This window comes from Terrapene carolina, unplaced genomic scaffold (assembly GCF_002925995.2).
Source record: "Terrapene carolina triunguis isolate 2854851 unplaced genomic scaffold, T_m_triunguis-2.0 Scaffold111, whole genome shotgun sequence".
Taxonomy (NCBI): domain Eukaryota; kingdom Metazoa; phylum Chordata; order Testudines; family Emydidae; genus Terrapene; species Terrapene triunguis.
In genome coordinates, this window is record NW_020664462.1 from 16,940,913 (window position 1) to 16,968,881 (window position 27,969).

At 37.8% G+C, this 27,969-nt stretch overlaps 1 protein-coding gene across 1 annotated transcript in view; it reads left to right on the plus strand.

The window, feature by feature from the left end:
- Positions 1 to 27,969, plus strand: part of UBE3C (ubiquitin protein ligase E3C) — a 201,894-nt gene that overhangs the window by 108,978 nt on the left and 64,947 nt on the right. Inside the window, exon 18 of the mRNA XM_026652083.2 lies at positions 4,798 to 5,045. Coding sequence (XP_026507868.1) covers positions 4,798 to 5,045 — 248 coding nt within the window. The remainder of the gene's footprint in view (positions 1 to 4,797; positions 5,046 to 27,969) is intronic.

The following is a 27,969-nucleotide window of genomic DNA, read 5'->3' on the forward strand; positions in this document are numbered from 1 at the left end:
ATTTGAAGTAATCTTGGGCGGGGAGATCTGCCTTGCTAGTTTTAAACTTTTATAACTTCAAAGCTACTAAATTAATCATCTTAAACACTGACTTTGGTAGATCTTTTTCATGCTTAAAAGGAAAGGGAAATGTACTGTATTTTATTGATTCTTTTCAGTTGGTTGCCTTAATATAGTCCTAATATTACTCTTTCTTGTAACTAGATATTTATAGTTGCTTCAGGGAAAATGTGGTACTGAAGGTTGGGTCTGTGGTGTATCCATGATAGCCTCTCTGTTTTAAGAAGAGGTGCACAATATGGCAACATACGACAAGCACTCCTATATTATCTGATGTGTGATCCAATTGTTGATTATATTTACTGTAGGAACAGAAGGTGAATTAACTTGTATATTTTTTGTGTGCATTTATTAACCTTTGGTGTGGCGGTGGTGGTGGTGGTGGTTAAAAATGGATAAGTCACAGAACTGGTAGTTGAGACCTGAATTCTGTCCATGGCTGTCGTATACTCAAGATGCATGTGCCCTTCGGCAAGTCACATATCTTCAGTGTGCCTTTGCAAAAATGGAGATGATACTAGAGTTCTGGGAGTAGTTGGTTAAAAAATTATTGAACTTTACAAACAGGAAAAGAAAGGAAGCAAAATATGAATTTTTCAAATGTTTTTATTATTCAAAATTGTAATTTTTTTCAGCAAATAAATCTTGGGCCTGGGCTACACTAGCGGGGGGGATCGAACTAAGATACGGAACTTCAGCCACGCTATTCACGTAGCTGAAGCCGAAGTATCTTAGTTTGATTTACCTGGCTGTCCTCACAGCGGCGAGTCAACTGCCGCGGCTCCCCCGTCGACTCCGCTTACTCCTCCTGCCGAGGTGGAGTACGGGCGTCGATTCGCGGATCGATTTATCGCGTCCAGACGAGACGCGATAAATCGATCCCCGATGCATCGAACACTACCCGCCAATCCGGCGGGTAGTATAGACGTACTCTTGGTCTGTAAATTGTTCAGACAGGTTATGAATGTTCATAGTTCACACTGGGTTGATTATTACATAAGTCGCAATTTTTTTTCTGACTAGGTAGCTTATGTAACTAATCAACATAGCATGAATTGTGAATTTTTACAAACATTTACAAACATAATTTAAAATTTGCTTTCAGCACGTGCTTGTTTATTCAAGCCTCAAGTGAGCTTTTTGCAAGTATTCACTCTGTTAAAGCTTCAGTTCTCATATGGTCACAGAATGCAAACAGGAAGGTTCAAGAACAGTCAAATCAAACTTTATTTTTGAATCTGAACTAATATTTGCAGACTTTTTTCCCCACTCTTTGCTCCGCTCTATTACTTTATGCTCTTTTTTTAAAAGTGTTTTGAGTTCTGTGGATAAAAGGGCTAAGTAAGTCTACATATTATTGTTGCTTTCCCTTCCATACATGTATAACCTGTTTTCATTTTAAAGGTCATTGTGTATGTGTCAAACGAGACTAAAAGCCATTTACACTAAAGGGGTTCTAGTAATGGTATGAAGTTTTTCACTTCTAATTTACAAGCTCAGATTACTACATCAGAAGTGACCAAATGCTTTACTGATGATGGCTGTTTGACCTATATGAAATGACTCAGTGGTCTTCTTCCATTTCCAGATGGACAAGAGTCTCTATCCCCAAACTATCGTCACATGTATTATCAACTAACACACTTGTTGGTAATCTCGTTGAAGACACAGAATGAGCATGGAGTTTGAACTATCCTTTGACCCCTTAGAGATGACCCCTCCATGCCAGATATAGATACATTCCAAACATAGAATAATTGTTTACATGCTGCTTATAGATTATTTTCCACATCCCACCTCACATTCCCTTCCCCCCCCTCTATATATATATATATATATATATATACACACACACACATATTTAAATACTGTTCAGTTTCAGTCCAAACCCTGTACATGTGGAATCTGGTTTAATCAACAGCAGCTATAGTGGGTGATAAACATACATTATATTTATTTCATTGTTTATTTTTGAGTCAGCATAGTTGTATGGCATAGTTCTAGTTAGATCCGGGGTGGTTCAGATACAGTGAGTAGTATAGAAAAGAAGAAATTCCTAGAAACTGTAACAGGGATAGTTTCAGGATCATAGACTGAATTGATTAAAATGGACCTGGAAGATTGAGTGAACATAGATGAGGTCTTAGAAGTGATCAATAGGAAAAGAGATCACAAAAGAGCAATGGGCATTGATTTTGGAAGAAGGCAGCCAGTTTTTCCATATGCACTCAAGTAAAAGAGAATCATTATAAACTAATGCTTCAGTGGTAGCTTACTCAGTCTAGATCATTTTAAAAAATAGGAGTGGAGTGGAATCGAATTGAGATTTTGGAGACAAAGACCCCTTTATATGTATTAGTAGGACTGCCTCAAGATCATGAGTGGCAAAGTCATGAATTATGCAGGCCACATCAAACAAGTGTTGATAAAATCCTTACCCCATACCACACCTACATGTATACTGTAGATGTCATCACATATATTGTGGAAAAACTATTTTAGAATTGTTTCAGTTTCTAAAAATTTTACTGGGACCACCTTTTTCCTCCACCTGTAAGCCAGATACATACTTACTGTAAGACCAACTATATAGGACTCACAGGAAGAGAGAAATTATAACTAATAATTTAAAAAAGCTCTGACTCAAAACAACATTTGCATATATAAAATGTAATGCTTAATATCTTAATGAACTTCCTGACAAGTAATGTATGTCACTGAACCTGAGAAGTTCCTCTTCTCAGTGGTATAACGCTCCCTTTTCTATTGCTGAATAATCATAAGGTATTGGACTTTACAGCTGTCATTGGTACCGAGCTGAACCTTGCCGATTCTGTGTCTCAGGCCAGTATGATTTTTGTGGAAGAGGGCATTCTGTAGTGGGAGAAAGCAGAAAACATTTTTCTGACTAGTGGATTTTTTTTAAAGTAGCTGAGTGAAGTTGCTCAGAGAACAGGAATATTAGCAGTAGTTCAGGTGAGATGGACTATTGGGCAGAATGCATGTAAAGCTGGCATTTATTACAAGATACTGCAATTTAATCTCATGAATATTACCTACATATATGATGTGCTATATACAGTATGTATTGCAATGGAATAAAGTTTTATCAGCATTTGTTTGGTATTGGTCACATTGATCAACAACAGAGTGACAGGAATTGGCCCAAACAAGTGCTGATAAAAAAGTTTATATCCTCCTTCCCACTTGATTGTGCGTCATATATACGCTATATGTTTCATAGAAAAATGTTGTCTGAAATCTTCTAGAGGGGGAAAAAATAAATGGGTACTATATTTTGTACCCTCCCTTGTAAAGCCCGGCTCCCTAAATACCCTGAGCCCAACTTTCCACAGTTCTGAGGGACAGAGGAATTACAGCTAATGAAATGTAAGAAATCCCTGTGACAATTATATAGTTAATCCTGTACTTTTAAGGTCTATAATCTAGACAGGCCTAGGAGCAAGTGTTATGTATCCTATTAGAACGCTACCCGGTGCAATGGAATAAATCTCCTGTTTCCAGCCATTATAAGTTATGAAATGTCAAACCTTATACTTGTGTTGGTCCTGGACTGAATAATGCCCATCCTCTGCTTTGGGCAGGAATAATTTTGGAGGAAAGAAAACTTTCAGGCAGACTTTTAAAAAAGAAAAGAAAAAAAAATGTAGGTGTTTGCAACCAGCTTTCAAGTGTGAAGACTTCACTGGGGCTGTATATGGGTGCAGCAGTCTATCCACCTGCAACAAATAGCAGGATCAGGAACTTAATGTGAAGAGTACAGATAAGGAGGTTTGAACGGGCATGATCAGTCAGTATTGCCCTCACACCACACCTTTTAGGTGTATGTGTGTGTGTACAGTATGTGATATTTTTTCATGTCCTTTGTCAACTGGACTTGGTCCTATAAATCATTTCCCTGAGATGACGACTGATATCCAAATCTCTGATCAGCTTTCAAACAGCAGCCTTCCATTTTATTTAAAAAAAAAATGACAAAAAATGTTTTCTTCTTTGCCTCCCTAATGAGGAATTTCCACACCTCATCCCCTGAAATTACAGTAAGATCTAAGGTGCAGGATGGATAATATTCAGTCCTGGACTAGTGACAGATTTAAGATCCAGTATTTCATGAACCAGAACATGCATCTGGACTAAAAATGTTTTATCTAATGGAGGAGCTGGACAACCCTCTTTTCTAGTGAGATGCATAGCATTTGTTTCTAAACCTGCTAAATTGGAAGATTTTGGGTCTTAAACTCCCAACATTATTATGTAAAGAGTAGCTATTTCAAAAAATTCATGGAGGTTGCTATAATTTCTCTCTGCCTTTGAGGCCGATATAGTTGAACTTACTACGCGAAAAGAGACTCGGTTTACAGGTGGAGAGACACCCGAAATGGTGCCACTGTTACGCTCAATAAAACCCGTGTACAATAGTTTTTCTGTAAAATAAGTTTTATAAACCGCATATGTGTCCAGGTGGTTTGGTATGAAGTCTTTGTAGCATTCATTTGGGATGAGCTGTATTATTCACAAATTACTTCTCTGCTTTTGAGTAATGCAACCATCTCAAACTCAAGCCAATAATAGATTTCTGCAACAGCACAATACACTGTTATATATATATATATCTGTACTGACATCTAAGTGTAGTGTGCGTGTGTTTTTTTTCCCTGAAACAAACTTTGTATAGGTTCTTGTATGTGACTTTTCTTCTCAACTTTTTTCCCCCAGAACCTGATCTGAAAAAGCGAATTCGTGTTCATTTACTTAACGCACATGGCCTGGATGAAGCTGGTATTGATGGTGGTGGAATTTTTAGAGAATTTCTGAATGAACTGCTTAAATCAGGATTTAACCCTAACCAGGGATTTTTTAAGACCACTAATGAAGGACTTCTTTACCCCAACCCTGCTGCACAGATGCTCGTTGGAGATTCTTATGCCAGACACTATTACTTCCTAGGAAGGATGCTTGGAAAGGTGAAAACTTTTTTTAAAAAAATTATTGTTGTACAATTCATAACATTAGGAGTAAAAAGATCATTTACAGTGAAAGCTTTTTAAAAAAGTAAATTTAAGAAAGGAGGAATAAGTTGGGGAAGTTTAATGTTTTTCTGTGTCAGTTTGGAGAGAAGGGAATATTTTTATTTACTGGTAATGTAAATAATATTGCCACTTTATTTACTCACTGGCTGTATAGCTATATTATTGATGCACCTGCATAATTCTCATTAATGTTAATGGTAGTTACACAGTTGAAGTGAGAAGAGAATTAGCGGTATTAAATCCCAGTCCAGCAAAGCTTTGAATTACATATATTTAGCTTTAACCATGAGATTAGTCTCATTGAAGCCAATGGAAGTACTCACATGCACAAGTCATCGTGCATTAGGGTTTTAGAAACTACTCTCAAGAGTTTGGCTGCAAATATTTTTTCATCATGCCAGTTATGTGAAATGAATATTTGCAGGAATTAACAGGTTTTTGGTTACACAAGGCACATTGCTAAATTTCAGAACTGTTGCTCTGATCATTTCTAACCAAAGTGACCTAACAATACCATATAGAAAAGGTGCATAATGTAATACTGAGTTAAGTTCTCGTTCTCAGTTTCTTTTCCTACTCATTACTGGATTCTAACGTGGGCATCATCTTTGACCTGGACCTCTCTCTAGGTCCTCACATCAGACTATATCTTGCAGACACTTTCTGCATAAAATCTCTTCAGATGCAACCTCCCTATCAATCCAAGCTAAAACTCTCATTCAGGCTCTCCTCATCTCATATCTCAATTACTGCAACATCATTTTCTCCTTGACAAATGAAATCCTGTCCCACTCATATCCACTCAGAATGCTGTTGGAACCAGGCTTTTTTGCCGCCCCAAGCATGGCAGTCAGGCCGCCTTCAGCGCCGCGCCTGCGGAAGGTCCGTTGGTCCTGCAGATTTGGCGACATGCCTGTGGGAGGTCCACCGGTCCCGCGCCTTCGGCTTACCCGCCTCCAAATTGCCACCGAAGCCGCGGGACCGGCGGACCTCCCGCAGGCATGCCGCCAAAGGCGGCCTAACTGCTGCCCTCGGAGTGAACAGCAGGCTGCCCCCCCGCGGCTTGCCGCCCCAGGCACGCACTTGCTGCGCTGGTGCCTGGAGCTGCCGCTGGTTGGAACGATCTTCACTTAAAGGCCCTTAGCAACCTGTCCCCACCCTGAAATATCATTTCTCATTTGCTGTTGAGATGTTGACACCTGCCTCCGATTGGCTGATGATGCCAGTCTTCATTTTCCACTTGTTAAATTTTCAAGCAAGCACCTTTGTGCTTTTTCCTATGCTGCTTCTTTCTTGGGGGGAGCTCACTGTAAACAATGACAAAGCTACCTTATTCTCCTCCTTTAAATCCCTTCTCTAAACTCTCTTTTTCTATTATGCCTTTAAAAAACTTGACAACAATTAGGCTGCTGGTGTTCTGAGACCACTGTCTATCATGCTGACCAATTTTGTCTCATTGTTTCCTTGTGCTCCCCCATCTGTCTGTATCCATTTATTTTCTCTTGTCTTACATTGTAAGCTTTTGGGGGCAGGGACTGTCCTTACGTTCTTGGTTTGTACAGCTCTGAGCACACTGGGATCCTGGTCCCTGACTGGGGTTCAGTACTACCAATAATAAATAATGTGTTAAATTTTGGTGCCACGTACTATAGAGGAAATAATATTTTAATTCTCTGTCTTTTGGCCCACACTTTAAGTAACTGAAGTGGATAGATACCCAATTGCGTGTGTAGGTATTGACTCTGTTGATAGTTCACAGGCTGGGGAGGAAAGGAAATGTTTCCTTTACAATAGATTGGGAAATGTAGAGAGCCGTTTTTTAGGAATTTAGCTGTACATTTTGCACTGGCAGTGGTATTCCATAGTTAATTCTCAACACACAGCTCTGAAAAACCTTTCTTCAGCTTTACTTTTAAAAGGGGAAAATTTTGGGTGACAGAGTTTTGGTTGTAATGAGGATGTTCATGAAGAATTTTAGCATAGAAGGGAGCTAATAAAGAGTTTTTTATTTATATAGTAACTTTCACAATGTTTGAGTTTATCATTTACTATGCACCTGTAAAAAGAACAGGAGTACTTGTGGCACCTTAGAGACTAACAAATTTATTTGAGCATAAGCTTCCGTGGGCTACAGCCCACTTCTTCGGATGCATCTTTTCATGAAGTTGATGGATTTCGATGCATCCGAAGAAGTGGGCTGTAGCCCACGAAAGTTTATGCTCAAATAAATTTGTTAGTCTCTAAGGTGCCACAAGTACTCCTGTTCTTTTTGCGGATACAGACTAACATGGCTGCTACTCTGAAACCTGTCATTATGCACCTGTGTTATAATAGTGGTACCATGTTTTGGGGGCTTTGGATTTTGATGCTGTGAAAACCCAAATGACAATAAATTACTGTTGAATGGAGCTAGTTGGTAATGAACGTTTAATGAGAAATGGGAACTTAATTTCACTATGACTTCTGTTAAAATTTGTTGCTGTTTTCTGGCCAGCTCTGGTATTGAGAGTGCCTTACAAAGAACATTGAGTATAGTTCTTGTCAACATTCTTTAAAGCCAGGGACTTCTAACCAGTAATTTTGAGCATTTGTATTTCAACCATAAACATAGCAATGATTGCTATTGTTTTAATTGATAAAAACGGTAGGTAAATTTTCAAAGGCATCTAGTATCCCATTTTCAAAATTAATTTGGGCACTGGTGTGAAACTCCCATAGACTTTCAATGAGATTAAGGCTCTGAAGTCTCAGATTTTGAAAATTTTACTCTCCATATTTAAGTTTAAAGGAAAACTTTTGTCTTGCATTCAGATGGATTCTGTATTTTTAGTCCTTCTCTACTTCATGAGATTATCCAGATGCTGGAAAAATGTGTGCACAGGAGTGAGTGTGCACAAAACCACAGGTATACAAGGGCTGGTGAGTTGAGCCCCCACTTGCAATGTATGTGAGCAGAGTAGGGAAGTTACACCATAGCCAGGTCAATTGGTCCAAAATTTAGGACTGAAAAAACAAAGTTTTATACCGGTGATTATCTCACAGAAATGTGTGTGTGTGTGGGGGGGGGGGGGTTGTGTTTTTTTTTTTGCTTTGTTTTGTTTTTGTTTCTTTAAGTTCTGTAGAAGCAGGTTTGTTGGAAGAAAAAAAATTCCGTGCACGAGAATAAAAAAAAGATTATATGGACTAAACACTGGTTAGAAAAATGTAAAAATTCTGTGAAAAGTAAACGTTTGGAACAATGTTTCACTTTTAATAAACTATGTCATTAATGCAAGTAAGAACATTTTTTTTAAAAAATTTGTTTTTAACCTGACAGTGCCCTCTTAAAAATAGCAAAAGAATGGAATTCTGGTCTAAAAATTAATTTGGGCAACCCTCCACCTTTAGATCTATCCAAATGATCACTACATGAAGACTTGTGAAACAGGGAAAAATCCAAATCAGCCACTTACATGAAAGCAATGTATCCGTTTTGAAGGACACGCTATAATTAGGAGTGGGACAAAGCCAAACCTCACATCCAAATAGCCCTGAACTATGGAAAATGTTGTAGGTCTGACCTGCCTATAGATTCACGACTTCGTTCTCTCCCTGGTCTGCAGGGCCCAGCAGCTATAAGTCTGTTGGGGGCTGGGGTGGGGGTGGGGATCACAATTGTTTAAAAGCTGCCTGCAGAGTCTTCTCTTTTGAGGGCTCAGAAGGTGCCTCTCAGAGCTCCAAAAGAAGTTGGAGTTGATCTGGGAGCAGACAGTGCTGGGAGATGCTTATATTTATTGGAACTATTTTTCCACAACTGATTGCAATATTGGACCCTTAATTTTATTTATTATCAGTTCAACAGCACTTCTGTGATTGCATCTTAAATATTAATATAAGGGCATGAGAAGTCACAAAGAAAAAGGGATGCTGTCCATTGTTTAGAAAGAGCTCTATCAGAACAAATGTTGTTTTGTTTTTGCCCTTTGAAATCAGAGAATATATCATTTAACATTTTGAAGGCATAGATTATTGTTGTATTTGCAGTATGTTTGTATAAGGTATGAAGTGACAGTGTTATTTAATAATTAGCTCTATCCAGGTGCAGAGACACCTTTTTACTGGCATGTTTAGAGAGCTGATTCATTAAACAGAAAGATAAGGCACGGCCTTACTATTCAGTAACTGCCAGTATTGTGGTCTAAGTTAGACATTATTGAATAGTCATTCATCCATTTCCAGAAATGCTTCATTTTATGCATTTGCACAGAATTATTTAAAAGCAGTAGTACATTATTAAAAGCTTTTTTGTAAATAAAATAGGAATACTGCAAAGGAAGCAGTCAGGCATCCACAGCAATTTCTTATTTGCATAAACCAAAAGACTGAGTGTTGCCACTGAAAACTCTCACTTAAAAAGTTTCGGTGTTATCAGAAAACAAATACATTAAAATTTAATAATTTACATAAATTCTATGTATCGCAGTAACCATTCAGTGCTATCAGCCAAATGCGTTTGACTTTCAGTAATGTGTAGATTCATAACCGGATTTACTTTTTTCTGTTTCCTGTCCAGAGGTTTTTTAATAACTTAACATGTATTCATAATGCTATTTGATTCATTAATAAAATTAGCTAAGGATTAATAAAATATCTTCTAAATCTTATATTTTCAGGCTTTTTAAATCTAGATGTTAATTACAAAATTGCTACCAAAAAGCTATTAATTATTTAGGTTGCAAAGTCAAGCAGTTGAAAGTTTGGAAATGTAAGATTTACAGTTGCCCATGCAAATTTATTTCTGACCCTTTGTGCATTTAATCTGTACGCTGAATGAGTCAGGGCAGCGATCCTGTGGAAAATAATAGTTGTCAATCATAAGTAATTGCCTAGTTTTTTTAAAAATAATTCTTCTGTGTACAACTGCAAAAACTGTGCATTATTAGCAGGGTTTGAATCTTGACCCTTTAGCACTGCAGCACAGATTTCTACCACTTGAGCTACAGGACTAACTACATTAGCTGGCAGTAGGAGAAGGCTATTATCTCTCGGGGGATGGACTGCTGGTGATATGGACTATTCAAGGGTAAGGGGGAACCTGCTCAGCCCAGCTCTCCCTCTGTCTTCCTCTGTTGGAGGTGAGAAGCTCCTGTTTCTTGTGGTGCCTCCAGAGCTGTGAATGGGATGCTGTTGTCATGTGCTCTGGGGATAGGAGGGAAGGGGGAGGGGGAAGTATATGGCTTGGTTTAGCTTCCTTTTCCCTCCCTTTCCACAACAGCTGTTCTGCCAGCTCCTAGATTTCCCAGTGCAGTTTCTGCTACTTTGGCAGCAGTGTGGCTCTTTAGAATGTTAGAGTTCAGCTGTTTTGTTAGGCTGCCAACATTTTCCTGAGGAACACAAGTAAGAGAAGGAAAATTGTGATTTCTAACAGTTTCTAAATCAGCTAAATGTGAATGGAATTTCATGGGACAGTGAAAAGGCACTTCTGTGGTCGAAGAACTTCCTATCTGATGAATTTCAAAGATCTGTTGCAAACATGGAAGTGTTAAAGCTTCTCAAAAAAGGTTACAATTTTTTTTTTATAATGGAAAGTGTTAGGCGACGTAAATATACACCCCATATAAAAATACTTAGCACTTGTGTAGTGCTGTGAAAACATAAATCAATCTTACAACATCCTTATAACTGTAACTGCCCCCATTTTACAGAAGTGGAATCTGAGGCAGAAAAGTGAAGTGGTTCACAGTCAGTGCCCAAAGAAGAATTAGAAATCAGAATCGTCAGGGATAAATAGTCAAAATATATAATTTGGAACCTTGACATTATACATTAGATTATAAAAGGTGGGTTTTTTGACAGTTTTAGTTATATTCTTATGCAGAATCAGCGGCTAGTTTAGAGATGTGTCTGAATCCTCTCATGTTTGGAACTAGAACTTTTATGGTTTCTTACTACCTCCGTTTTGGAGCAGGCCTGATAGTTCTGAAAATATGACTGTTTTGTCGTGTCATGACTTCTAATGTCTTTGACAGGATTTTTGATTGCTTCAGACACTAGTATTCCATTACACTTAGACTCAACTGGTTCCCAAGACCGAATGAGCTATCTCCTCTATTTGTGCTCTTTGACTCTAGACCATTGATGAGGAGTAGTGAGCCATGGATCGGTGTTCCTGATTCATTTGTATGATCTATCAATGTGAAGCTTCTTTGCAGAAGTCAATCAAAAGTCCTTTAAAGACACTGAAGATTTGTGAAAAAGAAATTGGAGTTTGTTTTGTCATGGTGTTTCCTGTTTCTTAGAAAGGTGGCAGGACACAGAATGAAGGGTTTGTTCTTTGCTTGCTTTGAATTATGAAAGCCCGTCCACTTGGGAGCCAATTTACTGGTCAAGTAGCATTTTGGAGACATGTTAGGTAGAGAAGCAAAGATGTTTAACTTTTTAAAAATTGGTAGTAGTATTTTGATGATAGTATGCAGGGACATTGTTAATAATCTGTGCTAAAGATCAATCACATCAATTAATATTAACATAGGACTGAAATAATTGATTTATGGCCTTGTGTGCATTATATTGATGCATATTAAAGAAAGTATTTTCTAAATTGCCTAGATTAAAAAATTGCAATATTTTAATATATGTGGTGATCTGATTATGGTGGACTATGTGCAGTGAGATCTAAGAGTGTTATATTAAGCTTAGATATTTGACAAATTAGGTTTTAAAGCTGTATCTTTCAGTAAGATTAGATAACTACTGAATGAAAAGGTATTGGATCAAATTCTAAATGGCTTATTATGACTAAATCAAATTGAAATAGGGAACAATTAATTATTGATTCTAATGAAATTTAATTGGTTACATTTCTGAAATATGAAGAGTTTGCGTTGTGATTTTAATTGACAAATCTAACGGGATACATAGTGTACAAGGCTTCATATACAATGTGCAGAATTCCTGTATGTACAGCTAATCCAAAACTTGAAATATTGTAGACTAGTTCATTTTGTTATTGTGCAAGATATTATCCATAGGTCCAATTTTAATCTTATTGGCCTTTACACTATTCCTTTAAAGATGAACTAAAATCCTTTTTAATTGTCTTAGAGACTAATATAAAACCCATTGAAATCAAGCAGAACCTTTCCATTGGCTACAGTGCATATGGGACTAAACTCCTAAATCGTGAACAGAATACATGTGAATGCTTTGAGTATATGAGTTTTAAACAACACACATATGCATACATCCCTGCACTAAAAAGATGAATAGGCAAAACAAAGAAAGAGTAGGAAAAGACTATAGAGATAGCAGTTAAACTTCTTATTCATTTTAATAACTAAAATCATGGTGCCTCAACCACCACAGTTGGGCCTAGTCCACACATAAAAGTTAGGTTGACATCGCTATGGAGCTCAGAGGCATGTAAAATTCACTCCCCTGAGTGGTGTAGTTATGCTGATTTAACCCCTGGTGTAGACATAACTAAGTTGATGGAAGAATGCTTCCATTGACCTAGCTACCATCACTTGGGGAAGTGGAGTTCCTATAGCGATGGGAAAAACCCCTTCCTTTGCTGTAGAAAGTGTCTAAGTTATGGCACACTAGCTGTGCTGCTGTAGCACCCATAGTGTTCGACGTTATCGTGGTAGTCTCCTTCTGCCTAGTTTCTCTAACTGTCAAGAATTTTTTCCTAATCTGTAGGCTATACTTTTTTCCCTTTAGTTTTGTCCATTTAGGAAAGATCTACTCTGGTTTGGCTTAAATCAGTCAACTGTATTATTCATTTGTAGTGCAAGCTCCATTGACAAGCATTAATTCCCAAAAAGGTGGGTGTGGAATTAGTATGCTAACAAACAAGTAGATTGTTTGTACAAAGTCATTATTTAAATCATTTCAAAAGTTCTATTTCCAAACAACAAAATGGAATCAAGGAGTCAAATATTGCTTAAACTCATGGTACTTTTGTGTTTGGTCAAAAATGACATGAATCTTCCTTACAATGATTTAAAAGGAGAAGTAAGCAGTTTAAAAGATTGTTCAAAAAAGAAAAATCTCTCTTTTTAGCAGATTTAGCATTTTTTCCCTAAGTTTCCTGATCTGTTTAAAAGGGTCAAAATAGTAAATCCCCAAAATAAGAGTTTACCACTGAAAGTTGCATGTTCCATTAATTATGACATAATAATATGCAACTCTGAGATATTTTAAAGGAGCTGCTCAGCCTATTTTTGAATATTTACATACATTGGTATGAATTTATTTTCTAACACGGTTATTCAACCTGACAATTCCTTTGTGTGCTGGTTTACTTAACCAATTATCTTTTGATTACAAAGTACTCAACTTAGTACCAACATTGTAAATATATGTCCAGCACTAAAAGGCTACTAAGATGTGGTATTTTAACACTAAATCTTTAGGCGAGAAAAGAGTATATTGATTGATTGTGATATTTATTGGGTCATAATGTATTTAAATTTTCTTTAATGCTTATGTTAGTGATTGTTTACCGATGAAGTGCACAAAGGTCTCTGCAAGCAGCTCTATATGGAAAGAATTACCTCATGTCAGTGGTCACTTATCAATTAAAAGTTCCATTAGCAGATGATTCTGTTTCTGGTTTGTGTACTGATTGCATTTTATTGCCTCTAAATCAAGCTCCTGGACAAGAAATAAATAAACAGTTAAAGTATGTGGTAATGGCACCCTGATCTTTTTTCACAGTTGGAAACACCTAGGTCCATTTAAGTTAAGTTCAGAATATTTACTGAAATGAATTCATTGTATTTGAATTCTTATTAAAAATGACTGGTTTACTGATATTAATAAATGTTGATTTATCTTGATAAAGTGTGTCTAGAGGTTAGGGAAATAATAGATAAATGGACTATTTTTAAAAGATTGTAATTCAGATGATAAAAGTAAAACTTTGTTTCTAATTTACTTCCACATTCTCATTTTACTTCCCATCAAATTATGTTAAAACTTAAAGCAAGAAAATTCTGTAAAACAGATCACTGGAATTTCAGTTAGGAACACTAACAGTGTAGTAGTTTAGTAACTATCAGTTTATCCAGGGTTTTTCCAAATGTGCAGAATTTGTATGCATAACAAGAAAAGCAAATGATATAGCAGTCTAGGAGTAAAACATCAATCAAATATTGACCCCCAACCCCTAAGGCCCCACCCACTTGACACTGCACCCTGGGATATTACTTCCAGAGTCGAGATTGACACATGATCAGAAACAAGGATTGTGTGTGATCCCTCTAAGAACTCTTCCCACCACTCTTTACCAATCAGAATAGGTTTCAGCCCCGTAGGATCTCCCCAAGAGTGGGTATAACCAATAAGGGCAAGTTCAGGGGCATGGAGACCTGTCCAGAAGAGGGACGTATGACCCCTCTAAGAACACCTCCCACAGCCCTCTACCAATTGACATGAGTGTTTCACCCCCTTAAGCTCTCCTGGAAGGGAAACGTACCAGTCAGAAATAAGTATAGCATGAGAGTCTAGGCCAGAACCCTCAAACTGTGGAGCTCAGCATTTGCCCAGTCGGCGGCACCACCCCCTGAAGCCCCATCACTGTTTGGAAGAAGCCATCTTGTTTCAAGAGCGTGTTTTTCAGAAATCGTGGAAACGCTGAGGGCCTCCTTCATTACCCCCATGAGAATTATGGAATTTGTTTTAGTTCCGAGGCTGCTCAGTCACCTGCAGAGAAAGCACTACATCAGCAACAGTTCCGAGGAGCAGGGAGCTGTCGACGGGAGCCCTTTAGTCCAGCTGTTGATGGATATGTTGGAACCTGACCCCGAGACCCAAGCGCTTGTGAGGCAGACTGACGAGCATGATGGCCACCGAGCATTTACCCCCATGGAGGAAGGCAACCGTGGCTCATCAGTCGAACAAGGTGACTGTTGAAGACGTTGCTCAGGTACATAACTATAAAAAGGATGGGGGTTTAATGAGTAGGAACCGATCTGGGGTTGCATAAATCTAAAAAACAGCGGACTTGTAGCTGTTTCTTTTCTGAAAATCTCTTGACAGCTCGACAAGGCCTTTGAGTACCCACATATCAGTAGCCCTGTGTGGGTAAATCTGTCATGCATCAGCTGTTTTTGCTCATGCATGAGACAGATCTCAAGAGCAGACCTTGGATAAGAACAAAACGGAAGAATGAAGCAGCTCAGACCCCTGTATAGGCAGGGGTCTTAGTGTCCATTTTTCAGTCTGCTGTAAAATGGTGTGTTAAATCAGCCAATGAATAAAATTTGTTTAAATTTGTCATTGTGACCATGTCACATTCACACCAGTTTACTACATTATATTATCAGTTCTGTCAATATCTTTTCCTTCAGTAACTGTCTGACAATGAAGTACTCGCCATAACCTTTGGAATTATGCACTATTAATGAGTAGTCCTGGAGCTTTTTCTGAAAAAAGTCTTTAAAAAGGCAGAAAGACATTTGCTGCCCCTGAACTCCCAGGATTTTTCTGGCTTCAGGGACGTAGCAAAAATGTACCTGGGCACATGCAACCCTGTCCCTTGCATGCATTCAAAATTGTAAAAAAATTATACTTTTCTGATAATTCAGGCTTTCTAAGTTATCCATAAAATACAGGGACTGTTTACATCCCTGGAGGTGATACCTTGACTCTGCTTACAGCACCTCGCTTTGCATTTGTGCCCCATGTCAACATAAGACTGACCCTTATCACATAAAGTTTTAGACAGACGTACAACTTGTTTTTTTCATGCAGAGTCTGCGTCTTTCTGAACGCTCTTTGTACCTGCAATATAGTCTACAGCTAGGGCATCCTAGTTGAATGCCCATACTGTCTGCATACATTGTGCTTAAGCAGAGGCAGCACAGGTACCTGCAAATGTTGGTGACTGTACTGCATGTGGCAGAACTCTCAATAATTTCTCACGTCAAACGACTTTTTTACCTCCAGAACTCCATAATAATGCTTATTGTACAGCAGGCTAAAAAAAGTCTCGGGATACACTGTGTCCCACGTTTAAAAACAAAACCCCACCCCCTTCCTCCACATAAAGCACACCGGTATGTTGACTTGTAAATGCTGTTCAAACAGTGCTAGATCGCTGAGCATAATCTTTTGATCTGACCACCCCAGTTTCTCATGGAGCTTTCTTGACCCATGTAACAGTTCTGCATCTGTAGGTTTACTATTGGACATGACAGCCAAGAGGCTATGTGCAACAAACAGATTAGTATTGGTGTAAGTCAAGTGTACTAAATACAGTTTCTTTTTATGGATGATTAGATTATTGAGGATAGAATTTAAAACTCTACGGTCACCCCCATCCATGTGTGATGTTGTGTTTTTTACAATTGTCACAATGATGCATATGGTCCCATCAACAAGTATCACCCTATTACTCTTTAGCAGTTTAGCAGCCTGATTTAAGAAATCTTCAGCACCCAGGTCATTCCCAGTTCTTCTTACTGAAAACAAAGAATTGTTTAAATTACAGCTGTCTAAACATAATTGAACAAAATCATCTGGGGCTAGCCTACCATTAATGTTTTCAAGAACTAACTGTATTCCCCTGTGTATGATTTCAACAACCTGCTGGCTTGAATTTTTACATTCAAGATTGACAAAATGAAATTCCTCAGAATTCATCTCATTCCTAAATCTACATAATACCCATTGCCAGCTACTTACTCCATATACACATCTGTTTGGGGGTCTGCGCCTACATTTTCAGAGTGTTTGGAGGTTTCTCAACAGAACCATCAGGTGTGTCTTCTATATCAGACACTATGTGAGAGTCAACCTCCAAGTCTGCTTTACAAAATCCATTTCAGGCTGTAAAACAAACACCCACACACAGGTTTTGGTTTCTTTCTATCACTAGTGGTGCTCCAATACATAGACATTTTTAATACAAGCATGTTTTCCCCAGGCACCCAAAAACAAAGTTTGCAACAAAATCCCTTTTTAAAAAACCCACCCCTATCTCCTGCATATGCCCTAAATCACAAACAACAATTTAATCATTAAAACCAAACTTTTGAAAGACCCATTTTAAAAACATATTTAAAAGCCAGTTACAGAAATTTACTTCCCGCCACAGGGAAAAGCGATGCTAGCTAGCACATGGTTATTCCCCCCCCCCCCCCAAGTGTATTTGGGTCTGTGGGTTAAAAAACAAGCAAAATTTTAGTTAGTATTATTCCCCAAATGCACCAAACTCATGTACAACCTGTTGAATACCACTTAAAAACAGTATTAAGCGCAACCATAGTTAAAATGGGATTGTACTTTGCTCTGGTGAAATACAGCTTGAAGTTGCTCTTTCCATACTAAACAGATCACACTGCAATAAAGACGTGTCATTATTAGTAAGGACAGCATGTACAAAGAGTAAGATTATATAATAAATATTTTCAGAGTTAAAACAAGCAACGTCTTGCTGTCCAGCAGCAGCCATTCTGGTTTCTGTTATAAAAGACAGTCTCCAAAAAAGCTCAGGATTTTATACCAACCTAACTCTTTGTTTCAAACAAACTTCAGTGTCTGTAGTTAGGAGGTGCTTTGATCACTACAAATCTTAATAAATAGATACATGAGGAGTTTATGCACCCCATTCCCTTTTTTGATCTATGGGTGAAAATTTTAATTGTCTTATTAAATTCTCTTAATGGTTTTGTCTAATTTTTAGTTACAATATATTTTTCTGTTTCAATCAAAAACAGAGCACTATAGGTATATCATACAGAATTAAACAGTAGATCACCATACACAACAATCCTTAGTGTTACTGCACCCTCTCCTGACTGGGGGCCTTGTAGATCTCAATGCATGTCTTAATTTTTTTCATTTTAAACACTTTTCTTTTGTGCTTGAAGTTCTGGTTGGTTTTAAATAAAAATGGATGTAGCACAACCATAGTAAACACCCTACAAATACTCATAGCTTTTAAATGTTTGATTGTTCTTACAGCATATTCTTGTTTTATAAACATAATGGAGGTTTGTGAATCCTGGCAGAATTTCATTTTTGGGTTAAACCATTGTTTATTTTTGAAAATACAGTATTTTTAAACTTGAAATGACTTTGAGTTACTAGAAGGACTGACCCATCATAATCTACAAACTCCTGAGCTTTTATTTAATTTAATATTAACAGAGCTTACCTCCCCCACTTACTGTGGGTGAATACCCATCAAACCTAATTATTGATAATTTTTCCAACCTCAGCAGGGCCTAATATGCATAACATGGAACGTTAAGGAAACATGGGTGTGTGATTACATCTGAAGTCAGTAGTTCCACACAACCCCATTTTTTCAATAGGTCATAGTTAAACCATTGTAGTTCGATGGTATTGAGTCAACTCTGTTGTACTCAAATACATGTCTCAAATATTTGTTTTATACAGAATATAGGATATTTTTTGCTTTAAACTCGTCCCCCCCCCCACCCCCGCCCCGATTCTACTACACGCATTTCAGCTTTTTGCTATAAATAGGTTTCTTCTATTAAAGACACAATAGCTGGGTTTTCACAAACTATTTATATTTAAAAGAGACACAACCCTTGAAAACAAACTGAGATGCCCCATCAAAACTTTCATCTTATTTAAGGGCCACGCAGTCCTTGTAACAGAAACACAGATACTCACAAAGACCTTTTCAATAGATATTTTTATTTACAGATACCAAGTTTTATAATATTTTATATCGTCCCCTCACTATTCTCTAACTTAATCCTTTTAGATTTTTTACAGTTAGTCTTTTTCCTAATCAATGTTCTGTAACTTTTTGTGTGGATCAAGCAGTCAATATAATGCACTAAGTGGGTATCCTTCGGTTTAGTAATTTTGTTTAAAACACTGTTAGAATCTCAAGCGCTGTGCACAGCATTTACCAAGGTCACCCCTGGTGCTAAATTTTCTTGGGTTAAGCACAGGCATTGCATAACCTATGGCGTTTAGTAAGCTTTACAAACACAGGTCAGCACACAGGGTCTGGAGCATGCTGTTTCTGTTCTCTGAAGTCCAATTCATACAGTTATGATGCCGCTGGTCTGGTGCATCTATAACACAGCCCTCAGCCTTCAAAAAGCTTCTCCCTAAGACAATGATCAAGAACAGCATAAACAGAAATGCTTACAGTAGACTGCTTGACTCGTTTACACTCTCAGCATGGCACTGGCTGTTAGTGCTATGGCAAGGGCCTTCCTTAAATCCATCCTCTTCCTCACACTTTGTGTCATCTTCAGCAAAAACAAGTTGGATCTGATTCACCTTTGCTCTCTGATGCAGTGCTGTCCAGCATCTCCAGGTCTTTTAGAAAGGTTGTCATTGAGCTGTCGAGACTTTCAGAAAAGAAACAACTGTAAGTCCGCTATTTTTTGTATTTATGCGACCCTAGGTCAGTTCCTACCCCACTACACCCCATCCTTGACTGCTACTTTCTATAGTCTATTTACTTGAGCAACATCTTCGCCGTTCATCTTCTTCAATCAGCCATGGTTGCCTTCCTCCATGGCTCGGTGGCCATCATGCTAGTCAGTCTGCCTCACGAGTGCTTGAGTCTCGGGGTCAGGTTCTGAGGTATCCGTCAATGGCTGGGCCAAAGGACTCCCCTTGACAGCTCCCTGCTCCTCAGAACTGTTGCTGACGTAGTGCTTTCTCCACAGACAACTGAGTGCTCTCAGAGCTAAAATGAATTCTGTAATTCTCATGGGGGTAATGAAAGAGGCCATGTTTTCCCCTCAGTGTTTCCACGATGTCTGAAAAATATGCTCTTAAAACAAAATGGCTTATTCCACACAGCGATGGGGATTCAGGGGTGGTACTGCCAACCAGCCAACTGTTGAGCTCCGGAGATTGAGGGTTCTGCCTAGATCCTCGTTCTATGCCTATTCCAATTTATACGTTTCCCTTCCAGGAGGGCATAAAGGAGTAAAACCCATGCCTATTGGAAGAAGGTGGGCTGAGGTGTTCTTAGAGGCGTCACAGGCTCCTCTTTTGAATGGGTCTCCCTGTCCCTGAACTTGCCCTGATTGGTCAAACCCACTCTCGGGGAGGTCGTACAAAGCTGAAATCCACTCCAATTGATAGAGGGTGGTAGGAGGAGTTCTTAGAGGGGTCACATAATACCTCTTGTTTTTAGTCATATGTTAATCTCAACCCTGGAAGTAATTACCCAGAGAGAGGGACTTATGGTGACAGGTGGAGGGGGCCTTAGGGGTAAGTGGTGGAGTCAACGTTCGATTGACTTGTACTCCTAGCCTACTTTTAGCTATCAATTGTAGTGTAAGTTAGAATGATGTTTGCCTGTCCTCATTATAACACTCCCTGATAGTGAGTAGATGTGAAGTACTGTATATTGTTTTGGTGATTAAAAATGGCTCTCCACTATTCTTGTAATACAAATATTCTTTGGTGTGAATCGTCATTTATGAATCAAAATGACTCAAGATCATTATAGCAGAAATTTTCAAATAGTTTAATTAGAAATGTATTCTATGATATACAATTAAGAACCACATCCCTAGATTTTTAAGATAATATTAATCAGTCAGTCACTAGTACATTCTCTGCTTATCACAAACTTCTAATCAATTTCAGATTTTTACATTGACTGCAGCAAATTTGACAAGCAAGCTTTCCACAACCGAAACACTCAGTTACCCAAAATGGCTGGAGCTTTTATGAACTTGTACTTGCTGACCTTCAACATTTCCAGCAGGCAAGAAATCAAAGATAATACCAATTTACAAATGACTTTGCTTTATCTGAAAACTTTACTCCTCTGAAGAGCTGAGGATTTTAGTAGTGCTGTGGTATGTTGTGGTGGTTTTGTGATGTTAATAAATAACTAGCAAGAGTTAGTTTGAGACCACCAATCTCATCTTATTTTATATCCTTTGAAAATCATATTTCAACTTAGAATTCCAGAAGTAAAATATTAGCATATTGAAGCAAAATGAACCTTTTGCATACTCAGCACTTTTGAAAATTGGGCCACTTGTTTCGGTGCCTAAACATGAATTTAAGACCTAACTTTAGGCACCAGTACTATAAAGTCTTAGTCTTATGTTTTATGAAGCAGAAGAGCTATGCAGTAGTGGCCAAATAAAAGTACAGCAATATTTAAAAGAAAAATATTTTATATAGCAGATTTTCCATTTGTAGAATGACTTGAGTGGGTCTTTCTATACTGCAATAATATAATGCATTGCATTCATTGAAATACAGACTGAGGGGCAATGGGTTACAGCAACCAAATAGTAACACACGGCTGATATTCTTATTTTATAATTTGTTTTTCCATAATTGTGTTGAAAGCAATATGTTAATCTACTTTTTCTCACTTTCAAAAATTTTATTATGCTCATGTCTACAAGAAATGATTTCGTGCTTCAAAATGAGAAAATACTAGTTTTGAAAAAAAGGTAAAATGAGTAAGGAGAGGGCAGTGAGTCACGATAAAGAAACAACACTTCTTGAATTATTTTTTATGCAGTCAGTCTTCACATTTAACTTTTGTTTAACCGAGCCACAAAGAATTAGGCTATTTTAAAGAGGAATTTGTGAACAGGATGAAATATAACTAGAATATAAATAATATAAGGTAGGAGAAAGTACTAATGATTCTCTATTTTTCTTTAATTTTTATTAGTGGTCCTATACAGCTTTGAAGATGAATTTCACTATAAAAGTGCTAAGTATTATTTAATAACTGTTTACAAATGACTAAATTAGAGAAGGTTACTCTCTGGATGCCTGGGGTCTTGAAGGCTGATGAAGGAAATAACTTAGTTTTAAAAGACCAGTCTTTTCCTTTGTGAGCCTTCAAGACCACACTCACTTTCTAGGTGTTTTTTACTTTATCATTTCATATTCATATCATTTTTTAAAAGTGGTGTTAGGTTATAAAGGGTTAATGGAAAGTATATAAAGTAATCATAAATCATTTTTCCTCATACAGAAGGTATTGGGAATCATAAGTGAGAACTTATTTGGGCCCCAATCCTGCAAAAAAAATTCACTGGAGCAGACCCTTTCCTGAAGTCCCATCACACTCAGTGTGGATGCATGGGTACATGCATGTATCTACTTTGCAGGGTTGGATCCTTAATCAGCATGCTCTAACATTCATGTAAGCTCTGTTATTCCAAGCTACCAAATCCTTTATACATTCTGTATTAACTTGTTGCACACTGAAATGACTAGACCAACTCAAAGCGTGGCCAATATTAGAACACAATACAAGAATTTCCTTTTTGGAAGAGCTTTTCCATCATAACTGTCTTTCTGCCTCTGACCATAATACACAAATCTAATGTGCCTATGCAGTGCGTAAGTAGTAGGATAATGGACAATATACATAGCCTTAGGATCTGTGGAATGTGCTCAGTTATTGTGCTGAATATAGAAAAGGTGCAGTCCCTGCCCTGAGAATTGTTCTGATGATACATGATAAAAACAGCATTCTCAACACATTAGTTTTTCTTCTGCTGTCTCCATGACATTCTGTTATCTCCTGCCCATCCACAAATGTCCCTCAGAATTTCAACACTCAACTTTTCCACTTTGAGTGTCACTCATAAAGTGATAAATTCACCACCTGAGTTTCTAAAATGTCCTGGACTGACTACAGCAATGTCTCAGCACATTACAGTAGGAAGATGCAACATCAGGACATTGTGCTACAACTGCCAAGAGACACTTTCAGCTTTGATAACCCTGGAAAATGTCGTTCGTTCATTTTAGCCTCTTAAAACTTTTTAAACATCAGAAAAAAATGGGTATAAAAATATTCTAAAAGTTGTGTGTGTCCCTATCTTACTCTGCTCATTCCTGTCTTCAATATCATAAGCAATAATATGTTTAAAATCTTTTTTTAGAACCTGAGTATTATGATATATCATGTGGTTTAGGCAAACAAGTTTCTACCTATGTTGGTATGCTATAAAAGGTCTAGAAGTCAAACAAATTGTCCCCTCTGCTTATCCCATATTGTAACCAGTTGCACTTCAGTCTAGCTATATATTTGTTCTGAATATATTCAGGTAACTTTTTATTTATATTTGTAAATGTAACTATTTAATATTATAAAGGAAGAAAAGATGGTCTTGAGGTTAAGGCCCAGGACTATTTCACTTCACCACAGATTTTTGTGACTTGTGGCAAGTTGCTTAAATTCTCTGTGCCTCATTTTTCCATTGCTATGGAAAATAGATAACAGATAATGCCTACCTCAGGTCAGGGCCGGCTCTAGGCACCAGCAAAACAAGCTGGTGCTTGGGGCGGCACATTTTTAGGAGTGGCATGGCCGGCGCCAGAATGCCGACCCTGCCGCCCCTAAAAATGTGCCCCGGCCGCCCTAGCTCACCTCCGCTGCTGCCGCCGCTCGCACGCCACGGCGCGCGAAACAGCTGATTTGCGCGCCGCTGCTCCCCCTCCCTCCCAGGTTTGAGAGCCTGGGAGGGAGGAGGAGATCCCGAGTGGCCGCGGTGCACGCGCCGCTTCTCCCCCTCCCTCCTAGGCTTGAGAGCCTGGGGGGAGGAGGCAGGGCTGGGGATTTGGGGAAGGGGCTAGGTTGAGGTGGGGCCGGTGGGTGGGGTAAGAAAAAAAACGGGGCGGGGGGCGGCCAAAATTGATTTTGCTTGGGGCGGCAAAAATCCTAGAGCCGGCCCTGCCTCAGGTGGGTGTTGAGAGGATAAATTCACTAATATTTGTAAAACTGCATCCTTAGATGAAAAGCATAATAGAACTGTAAATTTTTATTACTACTTTCATGGTATTTCAATAGAAGTATGTTACATCCTAAAATGAACATAACTATTTACACAGTTCCTATAAAATTGCTACAATATGCATATAGTATAATGCTATGGTATTTGATCTCTGTGATGCAGTATGGCAACCGTTATAATGACCCCAGCAAGACTATCCAAAAATAGAGGTACAGAAGATGAGGGAGAATACTGTATCCATTTAAAGCAGTAGATGAGAAAGAATGTAATCAACCTAATGAAATTTATCCAAGACACTAGGTACAACAAACAAAAGCTTTTTCCCTACAACCATAAATTTCAGAAAAAGTGATATTCTAACAAAAAGTCATTAAAATTACAGGACAGGTACAAAATCTGTTCTGGTTTTTCTTGAGATGATATTGGTATACATCTCAGAGCTATGGTATTTATTGTTTTATATAACATCTGCTTGAATGTATTTGTTACACATTTAAGGTATTTGATACCTTCTGTGTTTGAAAAAAATACCTTATCCTCTTCTACATTAAAAAAACACTTTGTATATGTATATGTAGAATGGCCTTTTCTTTCTATGGTGTGTTGTTTTTTGACAACCAGGAAAGTGCTGACTTGGGCCCTTATCCTGCAGTGTCTCCATGCAGGTGGATTCAGTGGGGCTTTGGATGAGTGCAAGGGTCTGCCTGCAGGGATCTGGTTGCAGGATTGAGCACTAGGATTCAAAATTTGAGGAATGATAAATGAGTGGCCTGAGCTGAGTTTTACTGGCAGTCTTCCCAATCCAAGAAAGGACCTGCTTCCACTTCTGCTCTTTTTGAAATCAGTGGGGGTAAGATTGGGCCTGATCCTGGGAGGCACTATTTAGCTTTCATTGTCTTTGAAGATGTTTGCCATCTAGTAAAACCAGGCCCATAATCTATTCATTCTCAGGTTTTAGGCTAGATTTGCTTCTTTCATGAGTTTCTGTTTGGATTATTTCCTTTCTGTAATTATGTGCAACTCCTAGGTCTACAAGATAATGACAGATTAGCCAATGCAAGGGAGTAAATTAAAGGGCAAATTAACATAGGAAAGTAGGGCACATGACCTCCCAAGCACTAGTGTCATCCTCCAATGGATTCTAAAAGAGCCAAACATTAAGGGCTAAAGGAAGCTTGGCTGAATGAAAGACTAGAGTTCTTGTAATAGTAGCAAGGGAGTTTGTTTATTTGTAATTGGATCAGCCATTATGGCTCCTTGGTCTCATGCACCAGGGTATGGACAGGAGACATCAGAGTTGTTGTCAAAGAGAAGGAGTTAGAACAGATCCCATCTCAAGTGTAAGCTAATTTTTTCCTTCAGGCGTTTGCTGCTCTTAATCTGCGGTTGAAAGATAAAGGTTCACAATCTAGGCAGATTCCTGCAGAGTAGGGCATATGTCCACTTCAGTGCAATGTTGGCTTTGTTATACTATACTTCACCTCTTTGAAAGGACTGAAGCTGATCGTGACTTAAGTTATCAAAGAGAAAACTTTATTAGGACATTCAATATCAAAACTTAGCTTTTACACTAATTAGAATATTAACTGTTTATTTTACCTTGTTTACAAATGTACTTTACTTTTTATATTTAGAATCACTTGGCTAACATAAGCAGCAATTAAAGTTATCACCTATCTGCACAATCAAGGTGGCTTAAAAATGTTTTATATAGTTTTTAGATTGTTATAAATGTTCAGTTTGGAACTACCTGAAGATTGATAGTGATGCATTTGAAAAGCATTATTTTTTTTATTGATTCTTAATGTAGTAAATTACTAAAGTTATTTGGCAGCAAACAGAAATGGCCTGTGATGTTGTTCACATTTATTCTCCTGATAGCATCACGATTTGCATTAATTGCATCGCTAGTGCACTCACTTATATTAAAAGGCTTCTACTATAATTAATCCTTTTTATTTCACATCATTTTGGCACAATTTCTGGCAATAAACACTCATAAAAGACAGACACTTGAAAAATAACATACAAGTTTCTTCAATATACCTATTGCTATTTTTTCTTGACATAGAGTTATTGATAGGCTTCTAGGAGCAAGTGTTGCAAGTGGCTAAGAATTAAGACCAATATGAAAAATGCTAAGTGGATTATTTTGCATAAAAAATAGACAGTTTTTGAATTTGTGTAATTAACCTGTGTTTAGAAAATACCTTGATTTATGCCTACATTTGTATTTCAGTTGCATATATTATGGAAATTTAATTTATAATCCATTTAGCTGATGTGATCATGGTTTTTAGTGCTATCATTTATTAGTCCTTGTATATAAAATGCTTTAAAGGTTTAAACCTGCCTTGTGTAAAAAAAAAAAAAAAAAAAAAAAAAAATTATACCTCTGCATTTACATTTTATGAGTCATAGATGGGATTCCATTTTAAATTCAGGTAGCTTTGATATATTTAAGGAATTACAATGGTTTTATTGTTACTAATGCTGGAATGGCAAACAGTGATCTTATACATTGCAAATTAATGATTTACACTTTTAGTTTACTTTTAAAGTCAGCTACACAAATGCGGGGTTCGACTTCCACACCTTGAATAAATCATATAGTTATATGTATAATACATCCTTTGGCTTTGAACTCATTATTCATGCATTCTTAATGGTAAGTCTAACAAGACAACCAAAAAATGTTCCTTCAAAAGGTTAAGCAATTGTGAGTTTTTTCTTAACACCTTTGTTAGGCTATCACTGGGTGATTAGTGCTCTTCATTGTTTTCCTTGCTTACATATTATTTCCTTTTCTAAATACTACAGCAATCTCAGGGGAATTGAGTAACACATAAATAGCTAAACTTTCAAACAGCAGAAAGGGAAACTGTCAGTAATAGCCTCCTTATGCCCCTTTCCCGTTCTCTCTCCATTGGTGTGAAATACTGAGGTCATGATTATTGAACTGTGGTCTAGAGAAAAATGCTAATGTGGCTAATGAACAGTAGAAGGAGGTCTGAATGTAAGATGCACATTTTTATCTATTTTTATGTTAAAAGTGTATAACATTTGGATGCTTTCCCTTCTCTCCACCTCCCCCCCAACACCTCTATAAAATTTTAATCTTCTCTCTCTTCCTCCACACATTTCCCCTTCTCCCTCTTTTTGAGGATGGCTATCATTGGATATTTTGTCTGACCGACAGGTTGGTATATGGGAGGAATATGCATGGACTTTACATAGAGTACACCTCTACCTCGATATAATACAGTCCTCGGGAGCCAAAAAATCTTACCGCGTTATAGGTGAAACTGCGTTATATTGAACTTGCTTTGATCCACCAGAGTGCGCAGCCCTGCTCCCTTCCCCCCCGGAGCACTGTTTTACTGCGTTATATACGAATTCGTGTTATATTGGGTCGCGTTATATCAAGGTAGCAGTGTATAATCACATTTCAAAGTTTGACTCAGTAAAAAATGGATTAGTGGGGTTCCATGTAGGCTTCACAATTTCTAGATCAAATACTTTCAGTTTAGGCTGAGCCATTACAAACATTGAATCTATCTCCCCTTGTAAGTATTTTCACACTTGCTTCTTATCAAGCTGTCTGTACTGAGCCATCTTGATTATCACTTCAAAAGTTTTTTTTTCTCTTACTTAATTGGCCTCTCAGAGTTGGTAAGACAACTCCCACCTGTTCATGCTCTCGGTATGTGTGTGTATATATATATCTCCTCAATATATGTTTCACTCTATATGCATCCGACGAAGTGGGTTGTAGCCCACGAAAGCTTATGCTCTAATAAATTTGTTAGTCTCTAAGGTGCCACAAGTACTCCTGTTCTTTTTTCAGTTTACAGGTTATAAAAATAAAAATCCATCAATGATGTTGGGAACTGAAAATCAAGGTGGATTCTTTCATACTCTCACGTCAACAATAATAAATGTTTAGCCAGGCTAACTTATGCCTTTGATTGCCCCTATGCCCCACCAGTGACTTCAGTTTGGTATGTTGCACAGGTATAGCTGATAGGCATTGTAATTGGAAATTTGCAAATCATGTTGACAATGCACAATAAGGAATAGAATCCAGCCATTTCTCTTTCTTAGCTTTGTTATTTCTTCCAGTTTAACAGGAGTAAAAA